This window comes from Pithys albifrons, chromosome 4 (assembly GCF_047495875.1).
Source record: "Pithys albifrons albifrons isolate INPA30051 chromosome 4, PitAlb_v1, whole genome shotgun sequence".
Classification (NCBI taxonomy): domain Eukaryota; kingdom Metazoa; phylum Chordata; class Aves; order Passeriformes; family Thamnophilidae; genus Pithys; species Pithys albifrons.
This window is the reverse complement of record NC_092461.1, coordinates 9,900,020-9,925,000: the sequence shown is the minus strand read 5'-3', so window position 1 is coordinate 9,925,000 and position 24,981 is coordinate 9,900,020. Positions and strand designations below refer to the sequence as shown.

Below are 24,981 nucleotides of genomic sequence, written 5' to 3'. Positions count from 1 at the left end.
CTGTTAAGACCTGAGACATCAGGACAAAAGTCAAGATCAGCTTGTGCTATGCACCTCAGAAATCAGAAGTGGGTACAGAATTTCAGCATGTGAAAAGTCATCTCTGGGGATCCCTGCTGGGCCACTGTCTTTTGACTAACACTCAGGTTTCTCAAACCAGACTGGCCATTCTGTTACCAGTACTGATGGGCGAAGGGGGAGCCTATGTTTATTTTACTTAGGGCTTATGATGCTTATTTTGTTTATGCTTATTCTACTTATGCTCATTTCGTTTATGCCTATTTTACTTATGCTTATTTACCTAGGACTAATGATAATACTTATTTTCTTATTTTACTTATGCTTTTATACTTATCATGGAATTTGCTTAGTTCACTGTGCAACATGTAGCAAAACCCACTTACTGTCCTTGAAGGTGCAATACCAAGGGGCCCAATTAAAACAGCCAGGATACCCCCTGATAAATCAGAAAACACGTCAAAAGAACAAGATAAGTCCAATTAGACCAGCAAAAGTTGCCAACAAGACTGGTTTGAACCAGTTCTGAGCAAAAGGTAAAAAGTTCACAAGAGGAAGATGACTTACTTCATCCCTAAAGACCCCCAAAGACCACTACCCTAAATTAGCAGGAGAAACAGCGCAGGTGCAAGAAGGAGTGGCTTGAGGCGGAGTAAATGGAAATCAGTTCTTGAGACTCATTATAATAACCCTGCCTTCTCTAAGAAAATAATATTTATGCCTGAAAGAAAAATAAATATGTATAACTTACTTGCATATAAACCCTTTGTTAGCTCAACTAGGTGCGCATGTTTTGGAGGAGCTGTCCCCCATGTGCCCTGGGCTCAGATTAAACGTACCTCTCTATAACCTCACTGGATTATAGGGTTTTTATTCTGCAAAACAGTACCATGTTATTAGTACCCCACTACGGTTTTTAGCTTCAAACTTTTTTGGATCAACAAGGCACCCATATTTGGCAGTTTAAGTGCAGTTTAACTTTATTTTTTTTTGACACTTTATTCTTTCAGTGCTGCCTGGCCAGGACTCTAAATGATCTTTAATTTTATGTCACATCTCAAAGATCAGTGCTCAGTCTGTTTCCTCTGGGATGTTCCTGATTTTGCAGACCTCTATCATATCCATACACATACACACTCTTTTCCAACAGGTTTATCTGGTGGGGTTTAGAGAAGTAACAAGAACTGATTGTATTTACAACATAGACACTACAGAATGCTGAGCCAAGAGATTTAAAGAAACAATGAAGAGGGGAGCTGAGACAGTCAGCCAGGCAACACCCAGTTACTGTATAACCAGGTACATTGTCTCCAAGAATTCATAAAGTGGTCACTTAGAACTGTGGGGGCCTTCAGACAACGAAAACCACCAAAGATCCCCAATGAAGACCCTCAGAGCCATTACAAGAATATGCATATATGCTAATAAATGTTGTGAAATGCCATGAATATGTAACAGAAATGCAAGGAACACAGACTGAATAATCATTTAATGCTGACATATAAGCTGCAGTGAAGATAACTCAGGGTGCATTTTGGTGAAATGATGACCAGTTCACCTGTCACCAATTAGAGATGCCTGATTTCCAAAACTCACAGATTGAGTCTTAGAGGTTCCTTTTAAGTGCTGCTTTTAGGCAACATATCTAAGTCATTCTTGGTACAGAAGCCATTGCACGCTTATGATTCTTTGCCCTTTTCTAAAAGCCATTATGACTCATCCCTATTACAGTATCTTTATGCATATGCTCACTAATTCTAACTATTTTACAGTTTTCATTAAATTGGCTGCTATGGACATCAGGCCTGTACTTTTCTAGATTTCTTATGGCATTCTTTTACAAGTCAGCTGTAGCCGACATATCCCATCTTCTACCAAAGCAGTTTTATACTAGAGGTTTTTCAAGACATTTGTAGTTCATCCCTGAATTCTTTTATAATTGCTGGTTATATACCATCTTCTCCTTGTGATTTATTACTATTAATTTTGCCTGTATGTTCCATAACCTATACATTACATACTCAGTCTTTCAAGATGTAACCCCCAGTGAGTTCCCTCACAAAAAAGAAGAGCTGGCTTGGGAATCTCATCCATATCTTCTGTAGTGAACACAGATGTAAGGAATTTGTTTAGATTTTGTTATTTTCTCTGTATACTCCTTTAAATTTCTTTTAATTTTCCTGGTGCTGCAGTCTGTCTGGCAGACATCCAGAGCCTGAAGTGTTTGAAAGGGATTTATTATTAGATTTTATGCCTTATGTAAGTTGTTCCTCAAAGTCTTTCAGCCTGTATCGTGGAGTGGTTTACTTTTCATCTGTCAGAAGTTTGGATTCTATTTTCAATTTTATGCACAAATTTAGCTTTTGGAAAGATGCTTCTGAAAAGCTGTCCCCAGCAACACACGTTTTTTAAAATGAAAGCACATATTGGTGGACTTCTTTTTTTTTTATTGCTTGTTTATAAGGGGTTTATGTAAGGAAGGAAAGGATGACAAAGAGAGAACAGCACTGTGTGCTGCAGTTGACCATGCCCACAGCACTCTTCCTTTGGCTTCTGGATGTGTAGACCGCACCATATTAGGCTACTGCTTCTGGCTGCAGAGATTGCAACCCTAATGGCATGTGAAAGTACCTAGGAACAGTTTCTTTAAAAAACAGGAATTCCAGGAAATCCTTTGCACAAAAGGGTATTGTGTATATGTAGGAGACTCATGCTGACCATCCAAGCTTGTAGTTTATTGGTTGTAGTCCATTTCATCTTCCTCACTAGAATCTCAGCATCATGACAACCTTGCTGTCTTCCTGTCAAAGCACACCCTGAGCAGTCACTGACCCACCATGGGCTGACTGGTTCTCAAAAAGGACTATACCATGATGTCAGCTCAGGACTGAATATGGTTCTATTAGAGAATTATCTTCCTTGGCATGCAGGTTGACACAGACCATAACAGCCAGGGCTTCCCTTCCTTCTGCTTCCCTACCTCATCTCCCGCTCTCCCCCAAAGGGAAGGCTGTTTATCAGCATCGCTGCTGCATAGAGAAGAGATCTATGTTTGTAAGAGCCCTGAGTACATCCCTCCCATGTCCCTTTCCCCCACCCTGGGTGTTTGTCTGGACAAACTCAGCATCAACTTTTATAAGTAGCTCTCATGCCTTGAAAAACCTCAATAGGTGCCTGCCCCTGCTGCTTTAAAATACCTGCTCTTGTCCTTTCTGCCTGAACTATATTGCAGATATGCTTCTGCCTACCCTCTCTGATCCTTGCCCACCGGCTTGACTTCTGTCTTGAGCTGCCCTACAGGCTCACAAAGCAACCTGAGCTGTTGTCTGGACTGTTGGTGAACTTGCTTTGCTCTTCTTGCTCAGGTATCATGGAATTTACAGACTCTCACCTCCCAGCTCTACGTTACATATGGAGCAGTCTGTCCCTGCTACTTTCTGGCAGGCATACTGGTCAGATGAAAAAAAGCAGCTACTTGAAAAAGAAATGAGTGATAAATAGCAAAAGGATGGGAAAAGTATTCAAGCATGACAAAGTAGAAACAAAAAACACGTTTTAAGAGAAGGTGTATGATACAGTGGGGAGATCTTTGCCCCTATTCCTGAACTGAAAAGAAAAAATTAAGAGGAAAAGATAAAAAGACAATTTTGGCCAAAGTAAAGATGAAAATAAAGTCACATGCCTGTAAAGAAATATTAGGTAATTAAGTTAGGCTGTCAGGAGTGGATGGAATTGGCCCAATGCAACTTTTAGACAGGAAAGGAAGAAAAAAAGCAGAACTGTTTAGATAAAAAGGGAAAACTGAGAACAAAGGAAAACCTGTACAGACCTAATAACTGGCAATGTGGAGCAGAACATACAGGTGAAAATGCTTACAGTGCCTTCCAGACACACCTGGTTTCTTAGTGGTAACAGAAAAATGAGTGTGGATACTGAAGTGGTAGTGCTGTGGTACTCAGGAAAAGTAGTGTTAAAATTTTTTAGTAGTTCTATGTGAATATCATGGTAACATCTTTATAGTAGTGACAGAGGAGTCTATGAGAACCAGAGGACTATTGCAAGTTTCTTGACAGCAGGTGGAAAACCATACAGCATCTCTGAAAGGATGCCACTGCCACATGCCTTCCTTGCAACCTTAGACGGTCACCGTGTTTACATACAGCAAACACTTCAAACACACTCAAAATGCATGGCAAAACATCTTCATAAGGCTTTTGCCATACTGGTTTGCAAAGTTTGTCTACAATGCCAGGAGTCTGGGGTGCATTTCAACAGCTGGTGTTTCTGCAAGAAGCCCACCGGTTCTTTAAGGGCTTTAAAGCCACGAACTTTGCCCACTAGGAGCGGTAGAACTATGGAGCAAATGGAACTTCGAAGGGACAATTTCTCCAGGGGGCTGTGGAGGTCAAAGTGCAGACAGACAGTGTACAGCAGTGCTCCTGAAGTGCCATTCTTCAGAGCTGCTGATGCTACAAACCCATGAACTTTCTCTGCAGTATCTGTAAAGCTTTGTGAGGACTCGGAACTGCTCTGTAGCTGCACGGTAACCATGGCACTGCAAACCTCTGCAGGGAGGTGTGAATCATACAATGGCTAAACACCGGTGCCGAAACCCGCAGTATGACGAATCGTGCAGCTCTATGGAGTATTTGTAGCTGGAGCCCAAGATCTGCCTGCAGAGCCAGCTGGAGTATAGGGATCCTTGTGTGGGCTTTTTGGGATGACAAGCGTGTGTCTCTGCCGCCTCCTTTGAGCATTGCATGCAGGATGCAATAGATAGCCTGATGACACATTCCTGCTTTCCGTCCTGTGGCTTAGGGAACGCACCTCTTCTATTCCCTGACACAGCGGAACGAGCAGTCCTGCAGCGTCCCTCCCTCCCTCCCGCTCCTGGCCGGGCTCTGCAGCGCAGTGGGCAAGCCGACTGCCGCCCCAGCGGCCAATTTACGGCCGGCTTCCCTGTGTCCTTCCCGCTCTGCAGCACCACCACGCAGCATTCCCTGAAGGGAAGTTCTGGCCAGGTGGGGATGGGTCTGTTCCCCCAGGCACTCAGCAATAGGACAAGGGGGCACGGGCTCAAGCTCTGCCAGGGGAAATTGAAGTTGGAGATCAGAATAAAATTCTTTCCAGAGAGAGTAATCAGGCATTGGAATGGGCTGCCCAGAGAGGGGATGGATTCGCCTTCCGTGGAGGTTTTTAAAGTGAGATTGGACATGGCACTGAGTGCCATGATCTGGTAAGGGGACTGAAGTTGGATCAAGGGTTGGACTTGATGATCTGGGAGGTCTTTTCCAACCCAATCGATTCTATGATCCTATGATTCCCGAATTCCAGCTCTTTCCGGCCCGCCGGGAGCGCGGGAACGCGCGCGCCACCGCCGCCGGCCCCGCCCCCTCCCGCCCCGCCCCTGCCGCCCGTGGCGCGCGCGCAGGGGCGGCCCCGTCGGGGCGCGGAGCGGAGCGGGCGCGGGGCATGGCGGAGGCGCGGCCCGGGGCAGGTACGGGGGAGCGCGGCCGGGGGGCCCGGCCGGGACGCGAGGGAGGGGAGGAAAGGGAGGGGAGGGGGCGCCGAGGCCTCCCCCAGTGAAGGGGAGGAGCGGCCGTCGCTCCGCTCCGCGGCGGTGCCGCCGGGCGGGAAGGAAAGGCCGCGCCGCGGAGGGGCTGCGGCACCACCTGTTGCCGCCCGTGGCGCTCAAAATGGCTGGGCCGCGGGACGCACCGGGCAGAACTTTGACCGGGAAGGAACGAGCGAGCCTCTGGTGTGTGGCAGGCGAAGTGTGGCGGCGGAGAGGGGGCAAAGGTTTCGGTAAAGCCTGCGGGTCTGCTCGCCTGTGCCACTCGCTGCCCGCACAGCGCAGTGACAGCGGCAGCGACAGAGACAGCGACAGTGACAGTGTCTCAGCCCCTCGAGCTGCTGTAACACCGCGGCTGTTCAGGGGTCTGTGAGCAGAGCTTGGCTATGCGGAGGTCATTGCTTAGAGCAGCTGCTTCCTGCCCTGAGTGATCTGGGCAAGGGCTCGGGGTGGGGACACGACCTGGACTGGGATTTAGCGCCACAAGTGCGAGAAAACGCTTTTTCTTCTATTTGTTTTGCCCTTCTTACTTGTAAGATGAAGGTTGAGATTAACTTTAGTTTCACTGGTTGTTGCTGCTGAGAAGGGGGAAACCTTCCAACATCTGTATTCCAGGCTCGCGTTTGATGATTATCATGCATTGTGAGCACTTAACCCTTATGTAATTGTGTTCCGAGCACGTTTCTAGGAATAACACTGTTGCTCAGAGTAATTAACAGTATTTAGTTTTTTCTTCACGTTTCTTAATTTTCCTCTAGTCTCAGGTAGTCAATGTCACATTGAGGTTAAGTGATGAGCTAACCCATTTCACTGTTTATAGAGTTGTTAGATTTCTGTCACAGTGAATCCTGGACTTTTGTGTCTTGGGTGAAGAAGAAAATACCAATCTCTACTTTTGCAGCACCCTGATGTTAACTCAGATTATCTTTATCCTGTGCCCTACACAATATCCCCCGTTCTTGGCAGCCTGGCTGTCATGATGGAAAAGTTACTTGAGGTCAATTTTTTAGTGGTATGAGAATGGTCCTCACCTGCCTTGTGGGAAGTGAAGTGGTCTAGGACATGGTTCAGAGAGCAGAGACATAGTTTCAGTAAAGTGGGTACAGTCAAACATCTGCTTGTCTGTTTGTCTTTCATTCTGTCAGGCTGCAGATCAGCTCTGATGATGAAATCTTTTGTACAGTGTATATATGTTAGAATAAAGAATCTTAAATAGGTATCCTGAGCTAAAAGTTGCTTAACTGAAAAGCAGTAGATTAGTCTGGATGGTGCACCACTGCTACACTTGCTTTATAATACTTAAGATAACGTAGATATTGTCGCATGGTATAAGTCCTGGAGTTGATTCACTGTTGTGGTAACACTGTGTTATCAAGAACAAGGGGATGTAAATTGGCTTTTGCCCTGCAACTTCATGGACAAAGTAAGTGTATGATTTTGAGAGCTTGAAATTGAAATATATTTCTGCTTCCGGGGTGGATCAGGGAGTTGAAGAATGACAGTTCTCAGACACTGCAGATGTGCTGCCCTTCCAGTGTATTTTACCAGTAGTGAACAATCGTTGAGCCCCAGGAAATGCAAAGACAAAGAGGAACAATACAAGGAACAAGGCAATTGTAGAATAATTGTTCACATTGTTATACCTTTCTACTTTCTGTCCCTGTGCTCCTAGAAAGGACAAGTGTATTGTGTTTAATAGCTGTTAATGGGATTTTTTCATCATTTGCTGTAATTGCTGTTGAATGTAGTTTTGGGTTTTTGGCCTCACAATGACAGATGAGTGTTACACATGGTATAATGCATCATTAAACTGAAGATATCAGGGGGTTGCTCTAAAGCCTGTGAGCGTGAGCAGGAAAGTGAAAACTTAAAATACATTTATACTTTTGTTAGGACAATGAAGCTACTTATGACGAAGCCCTGCTTTATATTTGTCCTGTGCCATCTTGAAATGGGCTAAAACTTCATGTTCTGTCCAAGGTGTGAATGCACTGAATTTGGACAACAGCATAAAAAGACAGGAACACAACATTGTGCCCAAATATACACAGGGGCCTCACTAGCCAGAAAGCAGCTTTGGAGAAAAGATGAGGTGAGGCCACCCCCTGGAGCACTGTGTCCAGTTCTGGGCTCCCTGTGTACAAGGAAGACATGAACATACTGGAGTTTGTCCTGGATAGGGCCCTCACATGAGGAGAGACTGAGAAAGCTGGAGCTGTTTAGTCTGAAGAAGTCTCAAGAGTGATTTTAGTGCTGCATACAAATATTTCATGGGGTGGGAGTAAGGAATATGAAGTCAGATTCTTCTCAGTATTACATGACAAGAGGCAACGGGTACTAAACATGAAATTCCAGCTGAACACAAGGAAAAGGATGGTCATGTACTGGAACAGGTCACTCAGAGAGGTTGTGGCCTTCCTTGGAGATGTTCAAAATCCAGCTGGATACAGTTTTGGGCACCTTGCTCTACCTGACCCTTCTTGGGCAGGCTGTTTGGACTAGATGATCTCTAGAGGTCTCAGCATGAACCATTTTATGATCCTATGGTAGTGATGATTTTGCATGTTAATCTTTCTCTAAAAATTTCTGGCAAGAGTTGTGGAAAGGGAGCATATCTTTTATTAAATGAGCTAATATAGTTAGAATAAAAATAAGTTTTGGGCAGGCACATTGCTTTGTATGGAAATGGGTGGCACTGCTTGAGTCTTTAAACCTGAAACAGTCTGACTCCTGTTAAGGAAGAAATTCAGTATTTTCAAAATCTGTGTCGTCTCTGGAAATGTCTGAGATGCTGTAGGTGAATATACAGGCTTGGTACTCTGTGGGGAAGAGGTTTAAAGCTTCCAGTGCTAAGGAGAAAGCTGCAGATTTCCATAATGCACCATTCCTCTTTTATTTTCTTCTTTTTTTTTTGTGTTATACAGAGTGCTGACACATTGTTGTGTACACACTATACTGTCATCTGTCTTTAGGTAAAAGAATAGGTTGTTTGAACTGCTTTTAAATGGAAGACATCACTTCTCAAATTAGTTTTGTCCTCTGCTGAGAGACAGTGTAAAAACGGAACATAATAATCGTAGAATATCGAGTTGGAAGGGACTCACAGGGGTCATTGAGTCCAACTCCTGACATCACACAGGACAACCTAAAAGTTAAACCAGATATCTAAGGGCATCATCCAAACATTTATTGAACACTGAAAATCTTGGGGTCAGGACCACTTCACTGAAAAGCTTTTTTTGGTACTTGACCACCCTTGAATTCAAGAACTTTTTCCTGTTACTATCCAATCTGACCTTTCCTTGATGGAGCTTTCAGCCATTCCATCATGTCCTATCACTGGCCACCAGGGAGGAGAGATGAGCACCTCCCTCTCCAGTCCCCCTCGTGAGAAGACTGTGGGCAGCAATGAGGTTGCCCCTCAGTCTCCTCCTCAGTCTCCTCCAAGCTCAACAAAGTCAGTATTTTCAACTGCTCTTCATGTCCTTTAGTCCTTTCACCATCTTTGTTACCCTCCTTTGGACACATTCTAATATTTTTATATCCATCTTGCATTGTGGAGCCCAAAACTGCACACAGTACTTGAGACACCCATAAATTCAGCCAAAAATATTATCTTGATAAAAACTGGTCAATTAAGAAATGAGTGCTTGTCCAGTTGCAAAAACTGGTACTAATCAGTATGGTTTGTTTTGTTCCAGTTTTGTATTGATATGAAACTTCAGAAAGAAATTAATTCTTCCCATACAGGTGATAAAGCTGAATTAATTTAAGAATAAATAAGTGCTGCCTCTGACACCTGAGGGGCTGTTCTGTGGAGTCTGTTACCTGTTTTTTTTCTGGCTGGACTTTGTCACTGTTTTTTTTTCTCTCTTATATTTTAATTATTGACTTGATACTAATTAAAGTACAGTGTTTAATCTTCTTCAAAATCTAATTGAATGTAGTTTCCTGAAACTGTGCCAACCTATGTCACTTAGGCATTATGTCTTTAAGTGACACCTTCAAATGTCATCCTTGATGTATTCATAGAAAAAGTACCTAAGCTGTTAAGTTTGGCTGTTCTGTTCCCCAGTATAAACTCTGTTTTTGAAGCTGAGCATGTAATTATTAAAATGAGTTAAGTACTTACTAATTTGCTTCATATTTTTAAACATGCCCATATCAAATTGTTCTTCTGAAGGGTAGTTCACACAGAGTACCTCACTTTGCCAGGGCTTTCTGGCTGTGTCCACAGTTAATGCTGAAAAGGTGTAATGTTATGGCAGAACAGGCATGAAATTATAGGTTTCATGTGCTTGGTTTTAATTCACGTTCAAGTTCCTACGGATATTAAAATCGGGGAATAATAGAATGGCTTGGGTTGGAAACGACTGTAAAGATCATCTTGTTTCAACCTCCCTTCTAGGTTGCTCAGAGCCCCATCTAACCTGGTCTTAAACACTTCCAGGGATGGGTTTGCTTCTTTGGGCAACCTGTTCCAGTGCCTCACCACCAGCACAGTGAAGAATTTCTTTGTATCTAACCAAAATCTCTCCTTTTCCAGTTTGAATCCATTCCCCCTTGTCCTGTCACTACATGCCCTTGTAAAAAGTCTGTCCATCTTTCTTGTGGACTCCCTTCAGGCACTGGAAGGTTGCCATTAGGTCACCCCAAAGCCTTCTCTTCTCCAAGCTGAACAAACCCAATTTGCCCAGCCTTTCCTCACAGGAGACGTGCTCCATCCCTCTAATCATCCTTCCTGTGCTGGTGATGCCAGAGCTGGATGCAGCACTCCAGGTGGGGTCTCTCCAGGGTGGAGCAGAGAAGAGTGGATCACCTTCCTTGCCCTGCTGGCCACCCTGCATGGGATGCAGCCCAGGATACATTTGGATTTCTGGGCTGCAAGTGCACATTGGAAGGTCACATGCAGCCACTCACTCACCAGTTCCCCAGGTCCTTCTCAGCAGGGCTGCTCTCAGCCTGTATTGATACTGGGGGTTGCCCCAACCCACGTGCAGCACCTTAGAATCATAGAATCAATTGTGTTGGAAAAGACCTCCGAGATCATCAAGTCCAACCCTTGGTCCAACTCCAGTCCCTTTACCAGATCATGGCATTCAGTGCCATGTCCAATCTCAGTTTAAAAACCGCCAGGGATGGTGAATCCACCATCTCTCTGGGCAGGCCATCCCAATGCCTAATTACTCTCTGTGTAAAGAATTTTATTCTGATCACCAAGTTAAATTTCCCCTGGCAGAGCTTGAGCCCGTGCCCCCTTGTCCTATTGCTGAGTGCCTGGGAGAAGAGACCAACCCCCACCGGCTAGAACTTCCCTTCAGGTAGTTCTAGACAGTGCTGAAGTCACCTCTGAGCCTCCTCTTCTCCAGGCTAAACACCTCCAGCTCCCTCAGCCTCTCCCCACAGGCCTTGTTCTCCAGTCCGTTCACCAGCCTTGTTGCTTTTCTCTGGACCTTGTCCAGCCTCTTAATCTCTTTCCTGAACTGAGGGGCCCAGAACTGAACACAGCACTCAAGTTGTGGCCTCACTAACACAGAGAGGAAGGATCAGTGCCCTGGTCCTGCTGGCCACACTATTCCTGATCCAGGCCAGGATCCCATTGGCCTTCTTGGCCACCTGGGCACACTGTTGGCTCCTGCTGAGCTTCCTGTCAATTAGTCCCCCCAGGTCCCTTTCTGCCTGGCTGCTCTCCAGCCACTCTGTGCCCAGCCTGTAGCGCTGCAGGGGGTTGTTGTGGCCAAAGTGCAGGACCCACCAGCCTGTATTGACACTGGGGGTTGCCCCAACCCAGGTGCAGCACCTTGTACCTGGTCTTGTTAAACCACGTGAGATTCCCATGGGCCCACTTCTCAAGCTTGTCCAGATCCCTCTGAATGGCATCTACACCACTCAGCTTGGTGTTACCTGCAAATTTGCTGAGGGAGCACTTGATTCCTTTTGTCTATGTGTTTAATGAGCATAATAAATAATAGTGGTTGCAATATGGGCCCCGAGGGACACCACTTGTCACTGCCATCCACTGAGACTGAGCTGTTTAGCACTGCCCTCTGGATGTGACTGTCCAACCCATTCCTTACCCGCCTATCAGTCCACCCATCTCTCTTCAGTTCAGAGCAGGATATTGTGCTTGACTATGTCAAAGGCCTTCAGAAGTCCAGATAAATGACATTTGTAGCCCTTCTCTTGTGCACTGACGTATTCACCCCATCATAGAAGGCCACTGGGTTGATCAGGCAGGATTTGTCCTTGGGGAAGCTGTGCTGGCTGTCAAATCACCTCCCTGTCCTCCGTGTGCCTTAGCACAGCTCTCGGAGGATCTGTTCCATGATCTTCCCAGGCACAGAGGTGAGGCAATATAGAGGTTGTTTCTAAAGGTTCTGTGATTTTCTTTGTTTATTTTATAGAAATACACGCTGGAGTCTACCTTTGGAGGATTCATTTTGCTTTGAATTTTTGTGGATGTATGTGTCAAGAGGAAATTTTAGCCAGTATTAGCTACTTATTACATTGGTATATTTATTGTCCTGTTTGTTGTGTTGGTAGATAGAAATCAGTTTTAGTAGAATTTACCGCTTCTTTGGATTTTTTTTAATAATGTAGAAGCCAACAGCAAGAATAGAAATCTTACTGAAGTAAAAAGCCCTAATGAATTGTTAATATTTTGGAACTCCTTTTAAATACATGAATCCTGGTTTCCCATTTGTTTCTTCAAACTTAACGGCTTATTTGGAAAGTGCTTTCAAAAAAGCTACTTCCACAGTTACATTTCAAGTCCTGATTACACTTCATGGAGGCCACGCTGAAAAGTCGACTTTAATTCATCCATGTATTTTACATGCTGCATCTCATAACCAAAGAAACAGTGGTCTTTAATAACAACATACCCTTTTTAAAGGTAAACTCCTTGGTGTTTGAAAAACATGTTGTTATTAAACAATTAGCTATCTGTCAGACTTTAAATTTTAGGGTATACTAAAGAAAACTTAGAAGAGCAAATAATATGTTTGAAATAAGGTTTGCCTGTAATTATAGGATTGTATCCTATTTGCAAATCAAGATACATGAAACCTAAGTAATCTATACTGAATACTGTTTATTATAATAAAAAAGGGCTACAATTTGTGTTTGTAGTCCTCCTAATTAGTGAGAAAAGAGACTGGCAATATGGGAAAACTCTAAGTGTAGTCATAGAAAGTAAAATAGAAAACTTTACATTTGCAGTTCTTTGCACAGGATATATTTGCTAAGATGAGAAATGTAGAATCATAGAATGGATTGGGTTGGAAAAGACCTCTGAGATCATCAAGTCCAACCCTTGGTCCAACTCCAGTCCATTTACCAGATCACGGCACTCAGTGCCACAGCCAATCTCAGTTTAAAAACCTCCAGGGATGGGGAATCCACCACCTCTCTGGGCAGCCCATTCCAATGCCTGATTTCTCTCTGTGTAAAGAATTTTTTTCTGATCTGCAACTTAAATTTCCCCTGGCAGAGCTTGAGCCCGTGCCCCCTTGTCCTATTACTGAGTGCCTGGGAGAAGAGACCAACCCCCACCTGGCTAGAGCTTCCCTTCAGTTTTGAATGTTTCTAGGAAGGCTGCTTGCAGTCTGGATTCTTTCAGATGTATAAGCTTAGTATTTTGTACCTACTGGGGTCTGCAGTGCTAATGATAGAATAGTTCAGCTGGAAGAGACCTACAATGATCATTGGGTCCAACTCCCTGACCACTTCAGGGCTGACTGAAAGTGGAAGCATTTTACTAAGGGTATTTGTCCTATTGCCTCTTGGACACTGGCAGACATGGGGTGTTGACCTCCCCTATTGGAAGCCTCTACCAGGTTTTGACCATCCTCTTTGCAGAGAAAGTTTCCTCATGTCAAGTCCAATCCTCCCCTGACAGACACAGCTTTCAGCCATCCCCGCATGTCCTGGCACTGGGTATCATGGAGAGAGATCAGTGCCTCCCTCTCCACTTCCTATCCCCTGGAGTTCAGATTTATTCCTAACTCAGTCCCTAGCTGTTTTGAAAGATCTCTGTCTGGTCTTCTCATTCTGTTGTCTCAAATTCAGGTTAAAAAAGCTCCCAAACTATTTGTATTTGCCATTTATCTGTAGTATATTTGTATGTTTATGTGTATGTATGGCCAAGACTTTGTGAACCAAGATTTGGGAAGGGCTCTCCCCACGTGCCCTTCCAGCCTGCGCAGTGGATGTTTTAGGTGAGGCACAGCGTGTGCAGAACTGGCCCCACCGTTTTAAGTCCCAAAGTCCATCTGCCACGGCTGAGCAAGCTTGGACAGTGATCGTGAAGTCCTTGGGACTGTCACAGCACACGGTACTAACCGGGGCTGACCCTGCTGAGCATCCGAGATCTGATGGGATGGGATGGCAGGGAGGCATTTACTGCCAGGAGATGGTCCCCACTGAGACTCGAACTCAGGTCCTTGGGATTCAGAGTCCGGAGTGCTCTCCTTTACACCAGGGACCGCCCTTCTAGTATATTTATAACATATTATATAGCATAGCATATAGTAATATATTAATAACATATACTACATTGTAATGGTAGTATATATTAATGTAATAAATACAATATTAAATATAAATAATAGTGTATATATAGTGTATGCAAAGACAAAAAACCAAAGTGGTTTCAACTGAGACTCTCTTTAAAAACAAATATGAATTAGATTATGTGGTTAAAAAAAGCCTTAAATGTAATTTTAAATTCTTAATTTTTATTAGGGTTAAAGCTTCACTTCCACAAAGTTCTGTGTTATATTATTTCCTTTGGCCACCAACTTCCTCATAGTAGTTATGAAATTATGACCATTCCTAGTTTTTTTAAAAATCCTTCTTTCATTTGACAGTAAGTTAACTGAAAAAAAAAAAAAGTAATGCTTTGGGATGTTTTGCTTTATTCTTCTCTTCAAAATGTTGATTTCCACACTCTTTATTGAAAAGTTGAGATAGTAGGTAATTGTCTTGGTTTTAAGACAGTGTTGCCAGGGAAACAGAACCTTAGATAGAAGAGAGAGCTCTCTTTCCCCAGATTTAACATAAATTTAAAAAAAATAGACTGAGACTCAAGAGGAATGAAGTAGAAAAAAGGGCTCCGGGGGGGCTTGGCTGGCAGCGATGGGGACCGACCCTGGTGCAGGGGATGACTGGAAAGGACGGGGAGGAGGCAACTCCTTGTCGGGAGCAGAGCTGGGAGCAGAGACAGTACACGAGTGGCAGGGGCCCTCATACCCCTCCAGCTCCTGCAGGGCTTTCCTGTTTTCATCTCCCGTGCCCAACACCCCAAAGCGCCGCCCCCGCCCCTGCCCAGCCAGGGCAGGTTGTGGTGCCGGGACCGTCTCCCCCCCCCCCCAGGGGGGCTGTGGCAGAATTACAAGAGACGATTTTAAACCTGTGACAGCACTTGAGAGACCTGGATAGCGTTAGGCTTCAGGAGAGTCTCTTGGTCTGTCTTAGCCTTAGCACTTGATTATTTCTTTGAATTCTCGTGAACCTGAAGTAAACTGCACCCTACCCTGCCACGAGGGGTAACCTCATAGAATCATGGCATTAATTGGGTTGGAAAAGACCTCCGAGATCATCAAGTCCAACCCTTGGTTCAACTCCAGTCCCTTTACCAGATCATGGCACTCAGTGCCACATTCAATCTCACTTTAAAAACCTCCAGGGATGGGGAATCCACCCCCTCTCTGGGCAGCCCATTCCAATGCCTGATTACTCTCTCTGGAAAGAATTTTTTTCTGATCTCCAAGTTAAATTTCCCCTGGCAGAGCTTGAGCCCGTGCCCCCTTGTCCTGTTGCTGAGTGCCTGGGAGAAGAGACCAACCCCCACCTGGCTAGAACTTCCCTTCAGGTAGTTCTAGACAGTGATAAGGTCACCTCTGAGCCTCCTCTTCTCCAGGCTAAACACCCCCAGCTCCCTCAGCCTCTCCCCACAGGCCTTGTTCTCCAGTCCGTTCACCAGCCTTGTTGCTCTTCTCTGGACCTTGTCCAGCCCCTCAATATCTTTCTTGAATTGATGGCCCCAGAACTGAACACAACACTCAAGGTGTGGCCTCACCAGTGCAGAGTACAGGGGAAGGATCAGTGCCCTGGTCCTGCTGGCCATGCTATTTTTGATACTTTGATACCTCCCCAACCTGTAAAATGGGCACGACCTCCATAAGACTTTAGAGACCTCTTCTCTTTTTCACATACCTGTGTAAGACTTAACCAATCTGCCACAGCCTGTTAAACTGTCCCTGATACTCATCTAATAATTTCTGTTGTAGGCAGGCTCTACTGGCACAGTGTTACAGGAGACTGAGCAGCACAGGATTTCTTATGTGCACCTCTTTCTTTTATCTAGAGATAGAAATTACGAAAGACCTCTGAAGGAAAAGCGTGGTTCATGTTGATGGCCTCATATGAGAAAAATAATTTTGCGAAGCTGTCCTGGGTGGTTCCTCTGCTGTTAAATATGCCTGTATGTAGAATGGTGTCTTTAGTAATTTTATACATTTGGTTTTATTTTTTTATTTTTAGGTACCTTGAATTTCAATCCTGATGCTGCTGATTCCCTTCCTGGAGAAAGACAACCTACAGATATAAACTGGGTCAATAAAGATAGGAAAGACTCTAGCAGTCATCAGAATAGAAGTAATCTATCATTTCCTAGTCTGTCTTCTGAAAGAAGTACAGATTACGAAAGCTCTTCCACAAAGCATCACAGCTTTTGTAATCCAGAAAGTCAGTATGGGAATTCTGAAGACTTCCATCAGTATTTTAGTACCAGTAAAAGTTTGAAGAATCGCAACTTGCCAAGCCAGAGACTGCACAGATCAAGAAACGACAGTGCATGTGCTAGAAATAAGATAAGGCAAAGCACTGCTGATGCTGCTGCAGGTCCAGGAATATCAGATATTGCAATAGTACCTGGTAGAAGAGTACCTCCTAGAGGATACAATGATTTTCTCTCCTCAGAGAGTGACAGGGAGGTACCTACTGCAGACAGCAGAGGAGCAAAGCCAAAGAAAACACACCTGATGCATCCATCTGGGAGAGCTTTCAGGGAGAAGGGAAAGCAAGTGCATGACCGTGAAAAGAGAGTGAGCTCTAAACAGAAAGCAGAGCTGTTTGAAAATGTTACATCCTTGGATTTGACACATTCTGACTCCTCAGAATCATCTGTTGGAAAGGCATTCTGTGATGCACCTGTTGGTAGTGGGGATGAGCAGAAAGGCTACAATTATGTAAACAAAAGATATCCCCGGAAGCCTGTGTGGAATAAACCCCCGGTAGAAAAGGAGAGTCAGAAAAGACATGATTCTCACCGTAGTAAAAATACAAAAGTAGGTAAGAAGTCTTCTCTTGCATATATTCCAAAAGATAAAAATGAAAGGAAGAAAGAACTCCCTGTTCACAAAAATGATGAGAACTTGACCAGTGAAGTCAGGCATCCACTGTCTGAGTCTGTCAGACCCAATGGAAGGAAGTTCCTGCTAAAGGGGGATCAGGCACCTGCACTTCATTTTAGCTGGACCCAGTACTGGAAAAAGCAAAGCGATGTACCAAAAAACAAAGAAACTCATACAGGTAAGTTTTGTAGACGGTCTTGTATTCCTGTATTAAAATCTTAAATAATTTAAACTCTTCAGCTACTGCCTTGAGTAGCTGAAGAGGTTTGTGATTTCACATTAGATTGGTACTGGTTTCAGAAGGTATAATTAAATGTAGATGCATGGTTTCTGAAAGAGGACTTGTTCTATGAGTTTACTAAGGAAGCACAGATTTTTGTTTAAAGTTTTTTCTGTTTCATTGTGAAACTATAAATGGCAACCTGGTCAGGCACCATGTTAAAACCTTTGTGTTGTTGGAGTAAAATTCTGAGCATTCTCAGCAATGGGACTTGAGAAGGACAATGTTAAACTGATTTTTGCAGAGTAAGTTTTCTCATGTTATAGGTAGAAATAGAAAAATGCCAGGCAGAGAAACTGTGTTCTGCTCCTAACTGAATTTTGTGCTTTTTTTCTGCAGTGGTCGTATCAAAAGGTAATTAGAAATAGAGACAATCTCTAGATACTAATTTTGGAAGTTTGAGAACAGGAACATGTGCTGTTCACAGTGTAGAGCAGACTCAGGGGTTTTGACTGAGTGAATTTTCTGCCAACTCATACCACTAGTGACTGAAAACTCTAAATGGAAATCAGCTGAATCTCTTCAGTGCTATTAGAAACACTAAATAGTGTTTCTGTTTCAACAGAAACCTAAGTAGCTTTTTCTTTCTGTTTTACATAAGCTTAAGCGTGCACTTCAATGGTAATAAGTGTAAGTGTTCTGAGGCAATAAGGAGAAACACTAAGAATTACATTATTTTGGTTTTTTACAAAGCATGTCAACCATATCTTCTGCAGCCCAGAATGACAGAAATGGATAGAATGTGGTATCAAATCTATTGAAGATTTCGCTTCTCAGCATCAATTCTATTTGAGACCTGAGGAAGTTGTAGCATAATTGGGAATCACAAGGTAACTCTAGTCAGAAATTTTGTTCCCTTAGGAGAAGCTCAAGGATCAAGATCTTCCTTGATCCTTTCAAACTTAAATACATTAACTTCTGTGCTCCTGGTTTCTACTTGAATTATAAAATTAAAGACATCTCAGTCTTTCACACCAGCATTATTATTAAATGGAAAACATCGTATACAATAAGCAGGAAGAGACGTAGTGATCTTTTACAGAGAACTTAAGGAACTTCCCCCTCCAAAATGGCAGTCTTTCTTTGCATGGTTATTTGGAAGCTCTTTTGGAAACAGTGAATTGATAGTAATTTTCTTCTGTTGTTTTAATTTTTTATTTCCTTCATTATGAATCTGAACTTTCCTTGTACTGTCACAGTCTAAAAATAGTGCATTTTTACATTACACTTGTAATTAAGTTATTTTAAAATTCTGTGGGCATTTCTAAGGTGTTCTTGGTAGCCTTCCCCTGATGGGAGAATTAAGCTGACAGAGATGAAGGTATGTGGTGTCTTTGTTATGGTTACACAGCTGTTTTCAGGCTGTTATGACATTCATGTGGAATTCTTTCTGTATTTTCAAAGCACTTTTTTGCATTCCTTCATATGACTCAAAAGACCCTGTACTTTGTTGTTTCCCAGTAGTTCCACTACTGAAATACTCAGTTTAAAAAGGGCTTTTCCCCCATAAAACAGGCACTTCACTGTTCATGTTTGTTGTGTGATCCCCCAGGAATACTGGGGAATAGGAATTAAATTTAATTTTGCCTGAAATTTCTGCAGCTAAGAGCTTTCATCTTTTTGATTTAAAGTTTGCACAAAGAGAAATTTCCTATAGAAAGTGATGAGTAAAATATCTAACTTCTGCCAGTCTTAAAACTATTAACTAATTTGTATGATCAGAAGGATTGCGGTTCATCAACAAGAAGTTTTTGTTGTCACTTTTATGGGAATCCAGTTCTCTTTCTTCAGGCTCTGAAACTAAAGAAATGTATACAAAGTATCAAACTGAAATCTTACAGGAATAAACTAGTATCTTATTTATAGCCACACAGCTAAAATAAGTTTTGTTACAATTTAAATAGGGCGGTCCATGGTGTAAAGGAGAACACTCTGGACTCCGAATCCCAAGGACCTGAGTTCGAGTCTCAGTGGGACCGTCCCCTGGCAGTTCAAGCCTCCCTGCCATCCCATCCCGTCAGATCTCGGATGCTCAGCAGGGTCAGCCCCGGTTAGTACCGGGTGCTGTGACAGTCCTGAGGACTTCACTGTCACTGTCCAAACTCGCTCGGCCGTGGCAGATGGACCTTAGGACTTAAACGGTGGGGCCAGTTCTGTGCACGCTGTGCCTCATCTAAAACATCCACTGCGCAGGCTGGAAGGGCATATGGGGAGAGCCCTTCCCAAATCTTCATTTGCAGTCTGGCCATACAATTTAAATGAAATCTTGGAATGTAATTTGAATTTTCTTTTTCAGCCTACTGATGTTTTATGCCCATGTATTTCATTTGCAGGGTCACTGATTGAGCAGCTGACCACAGAGAAGTACGAGTGCATGGTGTGCTGTGAGGTGGTCCGCATTGTGGCCCCGGTGTGGAGCTGTCAGAATTGTTACCATGTATTCCACCTGAACTGCATTAAGAAGTGGGCACGATCACCAGCTTCACAAGCAGAAGGTTGGTGTTTTCTCAAATTTATGCTGTACTTAGCTATTATATATAATCTATAGTCTCAAACAGGCGGTCCCATGGTGTAGTGGAGAGCACTCCAGACTCTGAATCCCAAGGACCTGAGTTCGAGTCTCAGTGGGGACCATCCCCTGGCAGTTCAAGCCTCCCTGCCATCCAATCCTGTCAGATCTCGGATGCTCAGCAGGGTCAGCCCTGGTTAGTACCAGGTGCTGTGACAGTCCTGAGGACTTCACTGTCACTGTCCAAGCTCGCTCAGCCGTGGCAGATGGAACTTGGGACTTAAACGGTGAGGACAGTTCTGCACACGCTGTGCCTCACCTAAAAAATCCACTATGCAGGCTGGAAGGGCACGTGGGGAGAGCCCTTCCCAAATCTTCGTTCATGAAGTGTGGCTATCTATCTATCTATCTATCTATCTATCTATCTATCTATCTATCTATCTATCTATCTATCTATCTATCTATCTATCTAATCTATCTATCTTCTCAAACATACATTTATGAATAATTTTTCTCTCAAATATATCTAATAGCCAAGTTCATGTGTTTCTTGTATTGGAAAACTACTTAGAAATATTGTTTAAGGTAACCAACACTGTGACCAGCCTCTGAGGCCGGGCACTCAGGTTCATTGTTAAAGGAATCTGTTGGTAGGAGTAAAGAGAAATGATGTTAAATAACTGATAAAACAATGGATTTTATTAGAACTGCTGCTTTGAAAGTGTAATGGGAAAAAAACGTAACAGATTCAAACAGGGGTTTATAGCCATTCTGAAGTGTATGATCACCTTTGTACCATATCACTTCTTGAAACTCTGAAATCAGTACCTTATGCCCTTTGAATGCTTTGGTAAGGTTGAATTGCAGTCTCTCTGCTTAGTTCAGTTATGTGATGTAGACACACTCTGTTAATTGTGAAGCAGGCTTAATTTTTTCTCCTTCTTTAGTATTTGCCATTCTTCATGTGTCTTTCTTTATCTCTCTGGGCAAACGTGCAAAATACAATCTGTCAGCTACTTTCAAGTGTTTAACAGAAGTTCTTACAGACTGTAAATCTCTTGCAGAAAGGATTGGTTTGCTGAGTTCTTGTATTTGTGAAGATGCATAGTCAGACTTCTGGGTAGGGCTGGTCATACTTCATGCTGACAGTAGGAAGTTAAAAATATCAGCACAGGGTGTGAAACAAAGGTATCAGAATTTTAGAGAAGAGAACAGAATTTTGGGTAAGACTGAGATCCTAAGCCAAACTGGCAGTGGCTGTTGAGAATCTCTTGGCTGTTTTTTTCTCACCTTCTTTGGAGCTGATTTATCTCCCTGAAACAGCTTTTTGCTTGACAAAAGAGTAGCTGCTTTCCTAAGGGGTTTTATCTGCCAAGGCAGTGACCTGAAGTGCTTGAATCTTGGCAGCTTTTCAAACAGCAGTATCTTTTGGCCATTTGCTTTTCTTCTAAGCATTTGTGGACTAAAAGTGTTACTGTATCCTGTGTATGACAGAACTAGAGCTAATCATTAACTGAAGTTAAAGGCAGTGGCCTCAGTAGAACTGGTCCCTTAGGTCCTTTGGGGACAAGGCAAGGGAAAGCTTTGGCATTAATGAAATCATGGCAGGAGCCCTGGAACACCAGTGCTCATCAAATGTGGGGACCCTGTGCAACAGAACCCTGCTTGGGAGGGAAACGGGGAGTGTACAGCTCTCCTTTATAACCTGTGCTGATTAACACATCATACCCTAGAAAATACTGGAACAGTTTCTTATAAAAGGGAATGAGGTGTGTTAATTTTGCTTAGACAACTGCTCTTTGGTGTCTTTGGTTGGAATTCTGCCTACCTTACTTCTGTTTATGAAAAGATTCAAGAAAGTGGGTTATTCTTTCTGTAGGGTCATCTTCCTTCTCACTTTCTTCAGTAATCAGGATTTGTAAGGAGTGTTTACAGGATCACTCCTTACAAATGTGGATGTCAGGAGTCATCCTACTATCATTCTCTACTCCTGGAATTGCATCCGAATCCTGGAAGAAAACTTTTATTCATTCTAATTTTGGAGGAAGGTAACTTTGCATGTTCCCTGTGGGTGGACCCAAATGAATATACTTACATCTTAGAGGAGCAAAGGATAATCAAATACGAAGAAGAACAAAATATATCTTGAAAGGCTGTTTTACTTGGTAAAAGGTTCCAATTTTACTCAAACTGTTGCTTGTAGAGGACCAGGCATCCTGTTCAGGGGGAGTTGTTGGTAGGAGAAGCTGCCTACTGGCCTCCTGAGCCTTTCAAGGTAGACTTACCTTCACAGCTTTTGAAAAACAACAGAAAGTGCTAACCAGTTAATTTAGTTTTTTAATATCTACATACAAATATAAAAACATACATCTCTCTTCTCTCTGCCCCTCTTTGTGTTCAGTGGTGTTCTCACATTCGTATTCTTCATAGCCAGATGAATTTGGAAAACATCTGCATTAATGTCACTTTCCTTACACTGAAGTTCTTCCTTTACTGCTGACCAGCTCCCTTCTGGTGCACAGAAGCAAGAAAACTATTATTTAATAAAATACCAACTTGAAGCATAATGTCCTAGTCAGTATCTAGATATTATCAACTTTAAATTAATAAAGTAGATTATTCTGATTTATATAACTCTGATTTATTCTGGACATGAAGCAGCAATAAATTGGTCTTCTACAAGACACTTAAACTCATGAGAGGATAATGAAAATGGAAATACAGGTGGTGCTTTAGACTTGGTAATTATATTTTTATTTCTCACCGATTTCCCACTCTTTGTTTCTTACATCTTTAAATATGGTGACGACTCTATATTCTAGCAGTATGTCTGGTAACAGGGCATATGATAAGAGAAAAAGTGGAATTTTAATATTTGATTTTGCTTCTATAAAGAGCTGGAGCCTGGTCAAATGAAGTACCACTGTTGTGTGGATGTTGATACTATATAAATTGCATTTTTATTAACCTGCTTTCTCATCACTTCTGTGTAAATGGAAAACTTTAGTTTGTTTGCAGCTGTGGTAAGAAAGAAGGCGAAATCACTTATTCTAGGTTTGCATATTAGCTCCTTTACTTACAAGTTGTTTTTATCTTTTATTTTTTTATCTACAGATGGCAATAGTGGTTGGAGATGTCCAGCTTGCCAGAATGCTTCTATGCAAGTTCCTAAAACTTACACTTGTTTCTGTGGTGAGTTTCTTTTGTAAAGAAAAACAGTTTTGTAATTTTGATTTTGTTTTTTAATATGGATTTCAGAATTGATGCTTGTTTGCTTACATGCCTGAAATTTTACTTTTAAAACAAGTTCTATTGACATTGGCAGATGAGTGCACAGAGAATCACACATATGCTGCCTTAAAAATAAAAAGAAAAAATACTAAATCAGAAGTGATAAATAGTTTCATATTACTATGTAAAAGTAGTGATTTTTATGGAATGATGATAGATCAGGGCTAGTATCTTGAAGGTTTCCTTCTGCAGAAGGAATGAAATAACCTGCATTTGTTATGTCTTTCTTTGTGGCAAGATACACCAAAACAATACACAACTCAAGCATACAACTGCCTAAACCTTTAAATTGATTTAGCACTTTTGTCATTTGTGTTGTTCAGGAACACATACAGGTTAAATAGGAAAAAATACTCAATATTTCTGACTTCTATATAGATATGTGTTTAACAGAAAAGGTAAATGACATGAGTATAGCATTCACTAACCCATAAATATGTGACATAAAGAGATAAATGAATTATGTTACTTAATTGCATAGATGTAGGTAACTTCTGTTAGGGATTTACATTCCTGAAATGTGTGTTGATTTCACGTAGCTTTCCCTTCCTTAAGTTACAATGACTGAAAGGTTTCACCTCACTTTCTATAAAACAAAATGCTCTGAAGTTGAGGCAGGAACTTGGTGTCAGTAAATTTGCCCTAAAGAAACTAGACATGCTGAAATAGGAAACAATTTTATCTGTAGTTGTTTTTATCTAAATGTGCCAGTGAATTGGCTTGGGACAGTGCAGTGCAGCCAAGGCAGAGGTTTTATGTAACAATGTGTGAAATCTTACAAGTATGGGGATAATAATTCTATCAGAATGAATTGATCAACAATGAATGTTTTGACCAAATGAAAGTTAGAGTGTTGAAGGCAGGTCATCCATCTGTTGAATAGGGAAGAAATTGTGCTTGAGGCCATTTCAGTGTTTTAGGAAATGTACAGTCAGAACTTTAAATTATCCACAGGATTATTATTTTCAGAGCATGATGATGTAATATAAGTGTTTAGTCTTCTGTAGGTAGTTCTATATTAATGATACATAATTTGGACATGTGCAAAACTGTCTTCTATTTATTGCAAAATACTAACTATGTGCTGGGTGTGGTTAACTGTGGGTTGTGGGTTTTTTCCCCACCATTCCATGAGGAAATTCCTAATTTATTTTTCTACAGAAGCTTCTGATTTTTGGGACTTTTCTGGGCATTCAGTTAGTTCAGTTGAAACTCAGGTGAATGAGAGCTATTTGTAACGATTATCCATATTTTCCTAACTTATTAATTGTAGAATATATGAAGGTGTACTAAAAGAGGTAAAATTAAGTAGCTATGCCACCAAAATTTTTTCTCGTTGCTTTAAATTGTCGCAGCTCAAATTTGCTGTAAATTTAATTCCTCTCTTGCAGAAAGCCAGGAGAGCATTAACCATGGCAATTAACCTTAACCTTAATGATCATCTCATGCACTTAGGACTATGAGATTTGATAGCAGTATGTCAGATTAATTAAAATATGTTTTAGTGCTTATCTGAAATACAGAACACTCAAAGCTACCATACTTCTTGTTTAAGGCTTCCTGCTGCATTCATCAAACTTCGTCAACCTCTAATGTTTAGATTAATGCAGAGTCTGCTTCTTTTTAGAGAAGTGACTTCTATAATCTACCAAGTCATTTAATTTCCTGTTCCCCATCACCGTGCTAGCTAGATCTTATTTTCTGGGAATGGTATCTTTTTTCTTTCTTTCCTTCTTTCTATTTTTTTTCCTGCCACATTGAGGCAGCAAGTGAATGTAACCCTTTAATTTTCACAGCTACCATGCAGCCTGACCAACTAAAGGAGCCTTTGAATTTTCATGTATTTTATCAGTTGAATTTAATATAAAGTACCAGCTACCTGTGTGTCTGTTGG

General features: G+C 42.2%; 1 protein-coding gene across 1 annotated transcript in view; it reads left to right on the top strand.

The window, feature by feature from the left end:
* The first annotated feature begins 5,434 nt into the window (after positions 1–5,434).
* The window catches only part of NFX1 (nuclear transcription factor, X-box binding 1), a 57,010-nt gene continuing 37,463 nt past the window's right edge, over positions 5,435–24,981 (top strand). The window contains exons 1-4 of the mRNA XM_071553415.1: positions 5,435–5,515; positions 16,136–17,185; positions 19,621–19,782; positions 22,911–22,988. Of these exons, the coding sequence (XP_071409516.1) occupies positions 5,491–5,515; positions 16,136–17,185; positions 19,621–19,782; positions 22,911–22,988 (1,315 nt within the window). The 5' untranslated portion in view covers positions 5,435–5,490. The remainder of the gene's footprint in view (positions 5,516–16,135; positions 17,186–19,620; positions 19,783–22,910; positions 22,989–24,981) is intronic.